This window comes from Bufo gargarizans, chromosome 11 (genome assembly GCF_014858855.1).
Source record: "Bufo gargarizans isolate SCDJY-AF-19 chromosome 11, ASM1485885v1, whole genome shotgun sequence".
Taxonomy (NCBI): Eukaryota; Metazoa; Chordata; class Amphibia; order Anura; family Bufonidae; genus Bufo; species Bufo gargarizans.
The window spans coordinates 26175210-26188605 of NC_058090.1; the positions used below are offsets into that span (position 1 = coordinate 26175210).

Consider the following 13396-nt stretch of genomic DNA (forward strand, 5'->3'; position numbering starts at 1 on the left):
AAACTGGAATTAATTGGATCGGTGCCGTTTAATACATCCTGATGGCTCCTTTTCGGCTTGATACAGTTGTATTAAATCAAAACGGAACAAACCGGATCCGGTATGAAAATCTTAATAAGTCAGTGGGCGCCGGATGCAGCACCATTTATTTACATTGATTTTCTTTCCAGATCCAGTTTGTTACATTTCTGAAACCAGACACAAAACTGAAGCTTGCAGCGGTTTTGTGTCCAGCCCCAAAAACGCAAGAAGACTACTTTCACACTAGCGTTTTTGCTGGATCCGGCAGGGTTTAGCAAAAACGCTTCCGTTACTGAATGGATCTGGTTGTATTATCTTTAACATACCCAAGATTGATCCGTCATGAACTCCATTGAAAGTCGATAGGGGACGGATCCGTTTTCTGTTGTGTCAGATTGTGTCAGAGAAAACGGATCCGTCCCCATTGACTTGCATTGTGGGTCATGCTGCAGTTTGCTCTCCGGTATGAGAACAGAATGCATTTTGGAGCGCTCCGTTCTGTTCAATTACGTTTTGTCCCCATTGACAATGAATGGGACAAAACTGAAGCGTTTTTTTCCGACATTGAGACCCTATGACGGATCTCAATACCGGAAACTATTAGCGCTAGTGTGAAAGCAGCCTTAGACGGATCGGATGCATACTTATGCATCCTGATCAGTTTGACAATGAATGGGGACAAAACTGAACCGTTAAATTATGGTTTTGAGATCCTGTAAACCGGAATTTAAAACGCAGTTGTTGTTGTTTTTTTCCTGTTCTTGTGACTGATCAGAAGAACGGAAAATGAAACGATGATGTGAACCCTCCCTTATCTCTCTCATGTCATGACCATTGTTACATTTTACCTGGACTGATACATTGTATCAGGCTGGAGTCCAGGCTGTTTAGCTCACAGAGGATTGTCTAGACTGCATACAACTGTAACAAACCCTCAGCTGTGAGAAGTATTAGGTCAGGACTAGAGAACCATGAGTGTTTGTAATTCACTGATGGGCAAGCAGAGATCTTGAAAACAGTGAGTAAGTGAATCACAAAGTCTATTAGAGAGTTTCAGAACCTGCCATTACACAGCGATCGCGCGTGGCTTACAGAAGACTGGACACCGTCCCTTTAACAAGCCGAGAACATTTATTGATTTAACGCCAGTTGTTCGCTCTTTGGTTACGACGCTTTCCTTTCATTAGGATTAAATATCCGTGAAACGGGCAATTAGATGTAACGTGTTGAGGATGACTCTCGCTGTATAATCACCTTCTTGCTATGCTGGGGACATCGCCGTCCGCACTGCGCCGTCTCCCTCTTCTGAATCATATTACATTTCATTTCAGCATCGATTTGCATTCATTTCACTTAGTATAATTGTAACGCAGATTAAGTTAAAGTTTTTTATTTTATTTTACTGGCAAATACTGTGCAGATGTGTCCGAGAGTACATTGTTTCAATGTATCAGGATTTTACTATAGTTTTGATACATTGTGTTCTTGGCAACCGCCTCCATTTGCAGATTTAAAAGGGATATTCGGTTGTTCAAAGTTATCCCCTATCCACTGGAGCGAGGGATAACTATTACATCGCTGGCGGTCCTACTGTTGGGACCCCACTGACCACGAGAATGGGTACCCCTCAGAGCCCCCTGAAATGAACAGAGCGGCAGGTCAAGCATGCAGAGTGCCGCTCCATTCATCTCTATGGGAGTTCCGGAAATAGTGCGCGCTGTACTCGCCTGTCTCATAGAGATAAATGGAGCGGCAATGCACATGCTTGACCTACCGCTCTGTTATTTTCGGGGGTCTCTGTGTGGTACCTGTTCTTGTCCTACCACTGGAACCCCCACTGATCTAATGGTTATACCCTCTCCTACGGATAGAGGGATAACTTTTAAAGGGGCATTCCGGTTATATCAAGTTATCCCCTATCCACAGATCGGTGGGGATCCAACCTCTGGAACCCCCTCTTATCATGAGAATGGGGCCCCCAACCTCTTGATCGGAGATGGTGCCCAACGGTAAGACCCCCCTTCCCTACCTAATAATTATCCCTTATCCTGTGGATAGGGGGTAACTTGATACAGCCAGAATACCCCTTTAACAACTGGAATCCCCCTTTATAAATATGCACATGTACAGAGGGGTAACTGGATACTGGTGCAAAATCTGTAATTGGGTCTTCCCGCCTACAATGTCCCATTTATAATTCTGGGGTCTTTTGTGTCTTGGTGTGTGGATGCTTTCTCTGCACCGATATAGACGCACCCCTGGTTATAATCACACTGTCCTCTACTGGTCACTTGTGGTACTTACAGTATCTCACTAATCCGGCTGACATTGTTAATGGCCATTGAGTCACCGAAATTGTTACTGGAAACCTCTGTACATAGTGCAGCGCTACTGTGCACGAAGAAAGCTGCATGGTAGATTGCTAGCTCTGTGACCACGCCTGGTTGCACTTTCATTGTAGTCTATACCTTTATCTCCCAATATGAGATTAGATTGTAAGCTCTTTGGATAAGAATTTGTGCTCCATTTCTTTTTCTAACCTGATGATGTCACTTGTCTCCATGTCATATTTTCTCGCAGCGGATGGGAAGCGCCTGGCCTCTGTCGGCATCGACGACCATCACACTGTGGTCTTGTGGGACTGGAAAAAGGGCGAGAAACTGTCATCAGTCAGGTACGACCTCAAGGGCGTCAGTGGTTCTGGTCCCCTTAGGCTACATGCACACGACCGTTGTGTGTTTTGCGGTCTGCAAATTGCGGATCCGCAAAACACGGATGGCGTCCGTGTGCGTTCCGCAATTTGCGGAACGGCACGGACAGCCATTGATATAACTGCCTATTGTTGTCCGACAGGTTATATTTTTTATTTTTTTGCGGGGCCACGGAACGGAGCAACGGTGCTGTCCGCATCTTTTGCGGCCCCATTGAAGTAAAAGGGTCCGCATCCGAGCCGCAAAAACTGCGGCTCGGATGCTGACCAAAACAACGTTCGTGTGCATGAGGCCTTACTTAAAGGGGTTATCTAGCAGTTAATATTGATGACCTATCTTCAGGATAGATCATCAATATCTAATCGGCGGAGGTCTGACACCCCGGACCCCAGCTACTTCGCCGTCATTACACTGCACGTCGTCTCGGAAGTGCAGTGTAATACAAACACCTGCTCCATTCAAGTGAATAGAGAAAGTACTTGTACCGCTCCACTGGAGACGAGACGTAGTGTAATATAGAGGAAGCAGTGCTCGCAAGGAGCGCCACGTCTCACGGCTGATCGGCGGGGAAGCCGGGAGTCGGACCCCCACCAATCAGATATTGATGACCTATGCAGAGGATAGGTCATCAATATTAAGTACTGGATAACCCATTTAAACATGGGACTCACAACATTGATCTTCACCATTTTCAATTGCTCTGTTTAGTGTCAGTGAATGGAATACGTTCTTAGTTACATCTAGAGGTTGAGCACCTGATCTGTTTTAGTCCTGCTCTCACAGCTGAGGGTTTGTTTGGTGTATCAGTCTAGACCAGTGGTGGCGAACATATGGCACGGGTGCCAGAGGCGGCACTCAGAGCCCTCTCTGTGGGCACCCGCACCCTGGAAAAAGTCTATGGCGTACCAATATGCCTTAGACTTTTCCTGCCATTCATTTGCGCAGGGCACGCTATGAACAGCACAGGCAGGGCACTGAATGTAGGCAGGATATTATAGCTAAATGATAAAGTACATGGAAGATATACTATATTATTATTCAGGTTAATTTGCCGTGTCGGCACTTGGCGATAAATAAGTGGGTATTGGGTTGCAGTTTGGGCACTCGGTCTCTAAAAGGTTCACCATCACTGGTCTAGACAATCCTTTGCGAGCTAAACACATCAGTATCTGCCAGCGCCGATATACTGTATCAGTCTAGAATGAGACAAGCTTGCGCTTGGCTCACTAGGGATTGCCTACTGATCCACTGCAACAAGCCCTCAGCTGTGTGAGGAGGTCTAAGCCAGCATGGATCTGACTTCTTTCAATGTTCCAGTATATTGACAGCTAGCAGAGATTTTTAAAATGATGACTAATCAAAGTATATGAGAAGGGTTCAGGATGACTAAAAACTCCCAAAAGTAGGATTATAAATGGAGAAGCTGCTGCAGAACATCTTGTTCCCTATCAGGGGCCTCATGCTGGACATAACCTCTCTATGGTGTATTATTAGGAATGCGATCTCCAGAATACCTGATTGGTGGCAGTAAGTGACCCCTCCTAATCCTTTATATCTATATTTTGCAGAGGGAGTAAAGATAAAATCTTTGTGGTGAAGATTAACCCCTACATGCCCGATAAACTGATCACTGCGGGGGTGAAGCACATGAAGTTCTGGAGGCGCGCAGGTGCAGTGTGTGGATGACCTGCTTGTACAGATATTTAGCTGTTAGCCAACACGGGTCTTATATGATAAGAAAATGTAATGGTTTTTCCTGATTTTTAGCTTTTTCCCTCCCAAACACGTCATTGTATTGGGTAATTTTTGTCCATGTTGCTATCACAGACACATAAAGATTGTGTCCGGCACATTCCATCAACTGTATCATAGCATAGCCCAGGGATGCCCAACCTGCGGCCCTCCAGCTGTTGAAAAAAAATACTACTCCCAGGATACCTGGACAGCCTACAGCTATTAGGGCATGTTGGGAGTAGTTTTGCAACAGCTGGAGGGTCGCAGGTTGAGCATCCCTGGTGTAGCCTAAGAAACATATGCACAAAGCACATAGTAATTAAACGTCTAAGAACAAGGGAAGGCTGGATGATGAGAGTGATGATCAGTGCTAGTTAAAATCTAAAGGATATTGGCAAATATCCTGCTCCATTTTGCACCGTCATTGGGCGGAAATATGTTCTAACAGCGACACCTAGTGGACTCTGTAATATCTGCAGCCAGAGGCGTAGCTAAAGGCTCATGGGCCCTGGTGCAAGAGTTCAGCTTGGCCCCTTAACTCAGTGCTTTGTGGCCAGGGGCAGGGAAGCACATTGCCTTCATGCTGCCCAAGTAAAAAATGACCCCTTCCCTTCAGCCAGAGGTGTAACTTGACCAGCATGCACTTTCTATAATACTTATTTTGTGGCACAAGGGTCTTTGGGCCCCCTCAGGCTCCTGGGCCCGGTAGCGACTGCTACCTCTGCACCCCCTATAGCTATGTCCCTGTCTGCAGCATATGACCCACAGACAATATGTCAACATTATAGCCACTATATTAAAGGGGTTGTTCCATTAGGACAACTTATCCGCTATCGACAGGATAAGGGATAGGTGTCTGAATGACAGGGGTCCGACCCCTGGGCACCCCACTTATTATGACAACAGGGACCTTGGTGACACATGCGTCTCCGCTGCTCTATTCAGCTCTATGACACTGCCAGAGATAGCCGAGTGCAAACTCTAAGCTGAATGGAGTGGCAATGCGCATGTGTGACCGCTGCACCATTCAAACAGGAAGCATGGACCCGTGCTCTCGTGACCCCAGTGGTCAGACCCCCATTGATCAGACACTTATTCCCTATCCTATTGATAGGGGAGAGGTCATCTTAAGAGGACAGCCCCTTTAAAGGATTTCTACAGCCCCATAATTATTATTTTTTTATCTGCCCAGCGTACCCCCAACACTACATACTCCTGACCATATACTTGTTTTTCATGTCAGGGCTTCCCTTCCCCTGTTGTCAGCATCACTGCATCCTGGCAGGATGTCTACATGCAGAACTTCCTGTTTTCATCAGCTTCCTGTTGGGTTTTCTAACCAATCCCAGCATGCTTTGCTGTGCAGTGTTGCTGTTCTGTCAGCAGTAACCTCGCCGCCTACACCTCCCATCTTCATTTATGTTAGTCAGTGCAAGCAATATGAAACATTGGAGCAAAGCATGCTGGGATTGGTTAGAACACCCAGCAGGAAGCTGATGAAAACAGGAAGTTCTGCATGTAAACATCCTGCCAGGATGCAGTGATGCTGAGAACAGAAGAAGGAAAGCCCTGACATGAAAAACATGTGTAGTGTCTGGGATACTCTGTGCAGACAACAAACATTTTTTATTACTCCTGGAAACCCCACCAATCAGCTGTTCAAAGAGGCCGCAGCGCTTAGGCCTTTTCCGAGGCCATTGACTCCACCGTACATCAGTTATGTGGCCTAGGAGCAGCTCAGTCTCATTTAAGTCACTGGGGCTCAGCTGCAATACCAAGCGCAGCCACTATCCAGTGTACAGCACTATGCTTTGTAAGCTGTGAAGATACCGAAGCTCCGTCGAGCACAGCTGCCTCTTAAAACAGCTGATCGGCAGGGGTCCGGGAGATGGACCACTACCGATCTGATATTGATGACTTATCCTGAGGATAGGCCATCAATATCAAATTCATGGATAACCCCTTTAATGGTTGTCTAAGGAAAAGGTATGCAACTTTCTAATATACACGTTTCTATTGCTCACCATTTTCAAGTTCTGTGCTTGCTGGCAGTGAATGAATTGGAACATTCTTGTGTACATCCAGATCTGCAAAGCTGATGGGTAGTTTTATGGTGTATCAGCCTGGAGTCCAGGACTAGAGAGAGATCTGTCCTGCTGCTGACACAGGACTGTTTGCACTGATTACATTCTGGGTAAGGAATGTTCTGGTCACTGATGGCAATCGGTGATCTTGAAAATGGTGGAGAATTGAAATTCCATGTCTATTAGAAAGTTCCAAACTGTTCATTATATGGTAATTAGGCGTGACACCCCCTTTAGTGTTTTGCTGCCCTGCCCCCTTCATTAGGCTCCCTTCACATTACATATCCCTGCACGTTTTTCTGTACGCAGCAGGAAAGCTTCCGGCACATACGTTCAACCGAGACCTCCATTGGGCGGTATACATCGAGGATATAATTTTTTGGGTATTGTGTGTAATAGTGCCGCAATCTATACCACTCCGTACAGAGTCAGTGGCATTCGTTAAACGCACGTGTTCTGATGTGAACCTCATGAGTTATGTAATCATGGGAATAAATGAACCCTTATAGCTGAGCCCCGGAGGGGGGGGGGGGGGGTAGAGTAATTTGACAGCAGGTTGGCACCTATAATGAGGAAATTCCCCCCCTCCCCCTGTTCAGTAATGTGCATGAGACCCCCTGTGCTTCCTCACTATACGTAACGCTGCCGTCCTATACTGACAGGTGGGGGTCTGATTGGACGCAAGGCGTGCATAGGGACCGGCTCGAAGATTGACACCGTGATGTGTGTGGTGTACGGGTGGACAGAGGAGATGTCCTTCTCAGGAACCTCCACTGGAGACATCTGTATCTGGAGAGACCTGTTCCTGATGAAGACTGTGAAGGCTCACGACGGGCCGGTGTTCAGTATGCACGCCCTGGATAAGGTGAGAAGGAAATCTCCACGACATCCTCCGAAAATCAATCCTATCAAATCCTTTGCTTTATATTTACTAATAGTTACATCGCATCTTATACTGCAGTCACATCCAAAGCTGCGTGGTCACAAAACTGACACCGAGTGTAGATAAGTTTGATACCAAGAGCAGCCAGCAGGTTGTATGCTTTTTCTTTAGATGTGTCTGGAGTATAAGTTGTCTAGTCTCCTGTACATAAAGCTTCTTCAATAGATAAAGAAAGATTCTGCAACTTTGAGTTTCACTTCCTCACCACATTCAAGATTTCTGCTTGCTGTCAGTGAATAGGAATATTCTTGTTTATATCCAGAGGCTGTAGTTGATCTATAATGTTAGACAATCCTCTCTCCTATCCTGCTGTGAGGGTTCTGAATGCTCGCTCCTTGTGTGCACAGTATGGCGGTACACCGTTTGGTCGACTCCATATTGCTCTGGCAGATCCTGTATAGTAGAGAACTGAGTACAGTGTTTCCTATCGCAGGGCTTTGTGACCGGTGGGAAGGATGGAGTGGTGGCGCTCTGGGATGATTCTTTTGAACGATGCCTCAAAACCTACGCTATCAAGAGGGCTGCACTGGCTCCAGGCTCTAAAGGTGATGAGACCACTGACCGTGATGAGACCACTAACAGCACCATCCATACTGACTGTGATGAGACCACTAACAGCACCATCCATACTGACTGTGATGAGACCACTAACTGCACCGTCCATACTGACTGTGACGAGACCACTAACTGCACCGTCCATACTGACTGTGACGAGACCACTAACTGCACCGTCCATACTGACTGTGACGAGACCACTAACTGCACCGTCCATACTGACTGTGACGAGACCACTAACAGCACCGTCCATACTGACTGTGACGAGACCACTAACTGCACTGTCCATACTGACTGTGACGAGACCACTAACTGCACCGTCCATACTGACTGTGACGAGACCACTAACTGCACCGTCCATACTGACTGTGACGAGACCACTAACTGCACCGTCCATACTGACTGTGACGAGACCACTAACTGCACCGTCCATACTGACTGTGACGAGACCACTAACTGCACCGTCCATACTGACTGTGACGAGACCACTAACTGCACCGTCCATACTGACTGTGACGAGACCACTAACTGCACCGTCCATACTGACTGTGACGAGACCACTAACTGCACCGTCCATACTGACCGTGATGAGACCACTAACTGCACCATCCATACTGTCTGTGACGAGACCACTGACTGCACCATCCACACTGACTGTGATGAGACCACTAACAGCACTGTCCATACTGACTGTGACGAGACCACTGACTGCACCGTCCACACTGACCGTGATGAGACCACTCACTGCACCATCCATACTGTCTGTGACGAGACCACTAACTGCACCGTCCATACTGACCGTGATGAGACCACTAACTGCACCATCCATACTGTCTGTGACGAGACCACTAACTGCACCATCCATACTGTCTGTGACGAGACCACTGACTGCACCATCCACACTGACTATGACGAGACCACTAACTGCACCATCCACACTGACCGCGATGAGACCACTGACTGCGATGAGACCACTGACTGACCCGTGCACACTGACCGTGATGAGACTACTAACTGCACCGTGCACACTGACTGTGACGAAACCACTAAATGCTGCACCGTGCACACTGACAGTGATGAGACCACTGGCTGCACCGTGCACACTGACCGTGATGAGACCACTGGCTGCACCGTGCACACTGACCGTGATGAGACCACTGGCTGCCCCGTGCACACTGACCGTGATGAGACCACTGACTGCCCCGTGCACACTGACCATGATGAGACCACTGGCTGCCCCGTGCACACTGACCGTGATGAGACCACTGACTGCCCCGTGCACACTGCACATACTGACCACAGTGTAGACCCCGCACTGCTCGTACTTACCTTTCTGTAGACCCCTGACTGCACCGTGCACACTGCACATACTGACCACAGTGTAGACCTCTCACTGCTCGTACTTACCTTTCTGTAGACCCCTGACTGCACCGTGCACACTGCACATACTGACCACAGTGTAGACCCCTCACTGCTCGTACTTACCTTTCTGTAGACCACTGGCTGCACCGTCCACACTGCACATACTGACCACAGTGTAGACCCCTCACTGCTCGTACTTACCTTACTGTAGACCCCTGACTGCACCGTGCACACTGCACATACTGACCACAGTGTAGACCCCTCACTGCTCGTACTTACCTTTCTGTAGACCACTGGCTGCACCGTCCACACTGCACATACTGACCACAGTGTAGACCCCTCACTGCTCGTACTTACCTTACTGTAGACCCCTGACTGCACCGTGCACACTGCACATACTGACCACAGTGTAGACCCCTCACTGCTCGTACTTACCTTTCTGTAGACCACTGGCTGCACCGTCCACACTGCACATACTGACCACAGTGTAGACCCCTCACTGCTCGTACTTACCTTACTGTAGACCCCTGACTGCACCGTGCACACACTGACCACAGTGTAGACCCCTCACTGTAGACACTGCCTTTTTTCCACACTGACCCCCTTGCCTCTTTTCCAGGGCTGCTCCTAGAAGACAACCCTTCCATTCGTGCCATAACTCTGGGACACGGCCATATCCTAGTGGGAACGAAGAATGGAGAGATTCTGGAGGTTGACAAGAGTGGACCGGTCACTCTGCTGGTCCAGGTAACTGCCTGCAATGTCTGTCTCTGTGTTTGCACCCTTCCTGTAATGCTCTGTGCTGCTGTAGACAGGATAATGATTGCTTGCTCAGTTTTCTTTGCCGTCCAGCTCAATACAAGTAACGGCCTTGGCTTCTGGTCGTTTTTCTTACTCATCTTGTACTCTGCAGGGACACATGGAAGGGGAGGTCTGGGGTCTGGCTGCCCACCCCCACTTACCAATCTGTGCCACTGTGAGCGATGACAAGACCCTGCGCATCTGGGACCTGTCCCCCAGTCACTGCATGCTGGCCGTGCGCAAACTCAAGAAGGGTAAGAAGATGTCAGCCCTCCAAAATAATGGCCGTGATCTCCCTCCCTCGCTTCTCCAGCCACATGTTAATATCAAGGAATTCTCCAATATGCATTTACTGGCTGGGTCATCCCCATTACAAGCACTAACCTCTGCACATTGTTTGCAGCATTCAAACTTACTTCTGGGAATTTGTTACAGTGTATCCAGTATAGACCATCCCCTGTGAGCTAAATTGATAGTTATTATCAGGTTGTTACTGATACATTTTGTAAGTCTGGATAAGAGAGAGAGACACTGTAACAAGGCCTCAGCTGTGTGAACAGGCTTTTACACTGACAGTTAGCAGAGATCTTGACAATCACAAAGTCTACTAGACGTTGAGCAGCGATGGTTGTCAGGGCCATTGGTGATGAATGAAGCTGTGACGGCTGATGCCCTGCGCTCTGTGCTGCCCCCAGGTGGCCGTTGCTGTTCATTCTCCCCGGATGGCAAGGCTTTGGCCGTGGGTCTGAATGACGGAAGCTTCCTGATTGTGAATGCGGACACGCTGGAAGACCTGGTGTCCTTCCACCACAGGAAGGATGTGATCTCGGACATCCGCTTCTCCCCTGGTAAGTCGATAACCGGTTCATCCCTCCTGCGCCCCCCGTTGTCTTACGCCCCTGAGGTATCTTGTTAATTACATTTTGTCTTTAGGCAGCGGGAAATATTTGGCCGTTGCCTCCTTCGACAACTTTGTGGATATTTATAACGTGATGAGCAGCAAACGGGTCGGGGTGTGCAAGGGGTCGTCCAGCTACATCACCCACCTGGACTGGGACATGAGGGGTGAGCGCAAGGCTCGATGTCACTTCCCCACGACATGTTATCATGTGGAATCCATTTGCTTTAGTCGAGTAGCACCGTGTCTTCTACTCCAGTCACATCCAGAGCTGCATTCACAGTCACTGTGACCATCCAGTTACCGGAGTGCAGTCCGTTACGGGAGCCCAGAAGACGGGCAGATAAGCTGTTTAGCCCATTAAAGACCGGGCCCATTTTCAGTTTTGCATTTTCAGTTTTTCCTCCCCACATTCCAATAGCCATAACTTTTTGGGTTTTTCGTTCACATACTGTAGCTATATCAGGGTTTATTTCTTGCGGGACAAGATGCATTTTTTAATGGCACCATTTAATTTGCCATGTTTTGTATTGGAAAACCGGAATAATTCTGTGTGGGGTAAAATTGATAAAAAAAACAACAATTCCAACAAGGTCTTATGGTTTTTGACATTACAGAGTTCACTGCGTGCTAAAAATGACATGGCGTGCTTAGGCCTCTTGCACACAAAAGTATTTTTTTTCTGTTTAGGTTCAGTTTTTTTTGCGTTCCGTATACGGAACCATTCATTTCAATGGGTCCGCAAAACAATACGGAATGTACTCCTTATGCATTCCGCTTCTGTATTTCCGTTTTTCCGTTCCGTTCAAAGATTGAACATGTCCTATTATTGTCCGCATAACGGACAAGGATAGGACTGTTCTATTAGGGGCCAGCTGTTCCGTTCCGCAAAAAACGGAATGCACACGGATGTCATCCATTTTTTATATTTTGCGGACCGCAAAATACTGAAAAAGACATACGGTTGTGTGCAGTGGCGTAGCTAGAAATGACTGGGCCCCACAGCAAATTTTTGAATGGGGCCCCCCTCCCCCAGTAATTTTTTTGCAACCCCTTCCTTTCATGCCGCCCTCATTCCTGTGGCTAGTAAAGATCGCTCTCTCAGACCAGGCCCGGCAGCTGTTCCATCCGTTTTCTACACGGTCTATACTGTCACTGTATATAATTTCATTGTGTAATACTGTTGAGGGGGCCCTGACAAAATCTTGTAGTCCTCCTGGATGGGCCCCTTCTGGGTCAGGGCCCCAAAGCAGCTGCTTCCCCTATAATTACGCCCCTGGTTGTGTGCAAGAGGCCTAATTCTGCTGGTCAGTACGATTACGGCAATACCAAATTTGTATAGTTTTTATTTTGTTTAATTAATAACCTTTGGAAAAATCTAAAATTTCTTTGCATCGCCATTTTCTGACAGCCATAACTTTTTATATTTCCGTCCGATTTGTTTTTTGCAGGACGAACTGTAGTTTTTATTGTAACTTTTTTTGATCATCTTTTATTTTTTTGGGGGGGGGGGGACGACAAGATGACAAAAAAATGGAGAATCGTGTTTTTTTTTTTTTCCATTACGGCATTCACCACGCAGGAAAAATACTTTAATAATTCACAAATTTTCAGACATGGTGATACTGTTGTTTTGTTTTTTTCATAGTTTTTTTTTATATGTAAAATTGGGAAAGGGGGTGATTTTACATTTTTTTTAATATTTTTTATATTTTTTAGGCTACATTCACACAAACGTATTTTGTTTCCGTGTCCATTAAGTTTTTTTTGCGGATAGGATGCAGACCCATTCATTTCAATAGGTCCCCTAAAAATGCGAACAGCACACCGCGTGCTGTCCACATCCGTATGTCCGTTCTATAGCCCCGCAAAAAAGATAAAACATGTCCTATTCTTGTCTGTTTTGCAGACAGGGATAGGCATTGTTACAATTGATCCGCAAAAAGAACAGATGTTATCAGTTTTTTTCGCGGATCCGCTATTTTCGGACCGCAAAACACATACGGTCGTGTGAATGTAGCCTGAACTTTATTTTTTAACTTTTTATTCAATTATATTTAGCCCCCTTAGGCTACATTCACACGACCGTATGTTTTTTGCGGTACGCAAATTGCAGATCCCCCCCCCCCCCCAAAAAAAAACAGATGACGTCCATATGGCATCCGTTTTTTTTTTGTTTTTTTGCAGATCCATTGTAACAATGCCTATCCTTGTCTGCAAAATGGACAAGAATAGGACATGTTCGGATGCGGATAGCACACGGTGTGCTGTCCGCATTTTTTGCGGA

General features: G+C 47.0%; 1 protein-coding gene across 8 annotated transcripts in view; it reads left to right on the forward strand.

Moving 5' to 3' along the window:
- Positions 1–13396, forward strand: part of EML5 (EMAP like 5) — a 114467-nt gene that overhangs the window by 71165 nt on the left and 29906 nt on the right. For all 8 annotated transcript variants that reach the window (XM_044271778.1, XM_044271779.1, XM_044271780.1 and 5 more), the window contains 8 exons: positions 2602–2695; positions 4301–4401; positions 7213–7415; positions 7927–8038; positions 10030–10157; positions 10324–10465; positions 10907–11059; positions 11145–11276. In XM_044271778.1, coding sequence (XP_044127713.1) covers positions 2602–2695; positions 4301–4401; positions 7213–7415; positions 7927–8038; positions 10030–10157; positions 10324–10465; positions 10907–11059; positions 11145–11276 — 1065 coding nt within the window. The remainder of the gene's footprint in view (positions 1–2601; positions 2696–4300; positions 4402–7212; positions 7416–7926; positions 8039–10029; positions 10158–10323; positions 10466–10906; positions 11060–11144; positions 11277–13396) is intronic.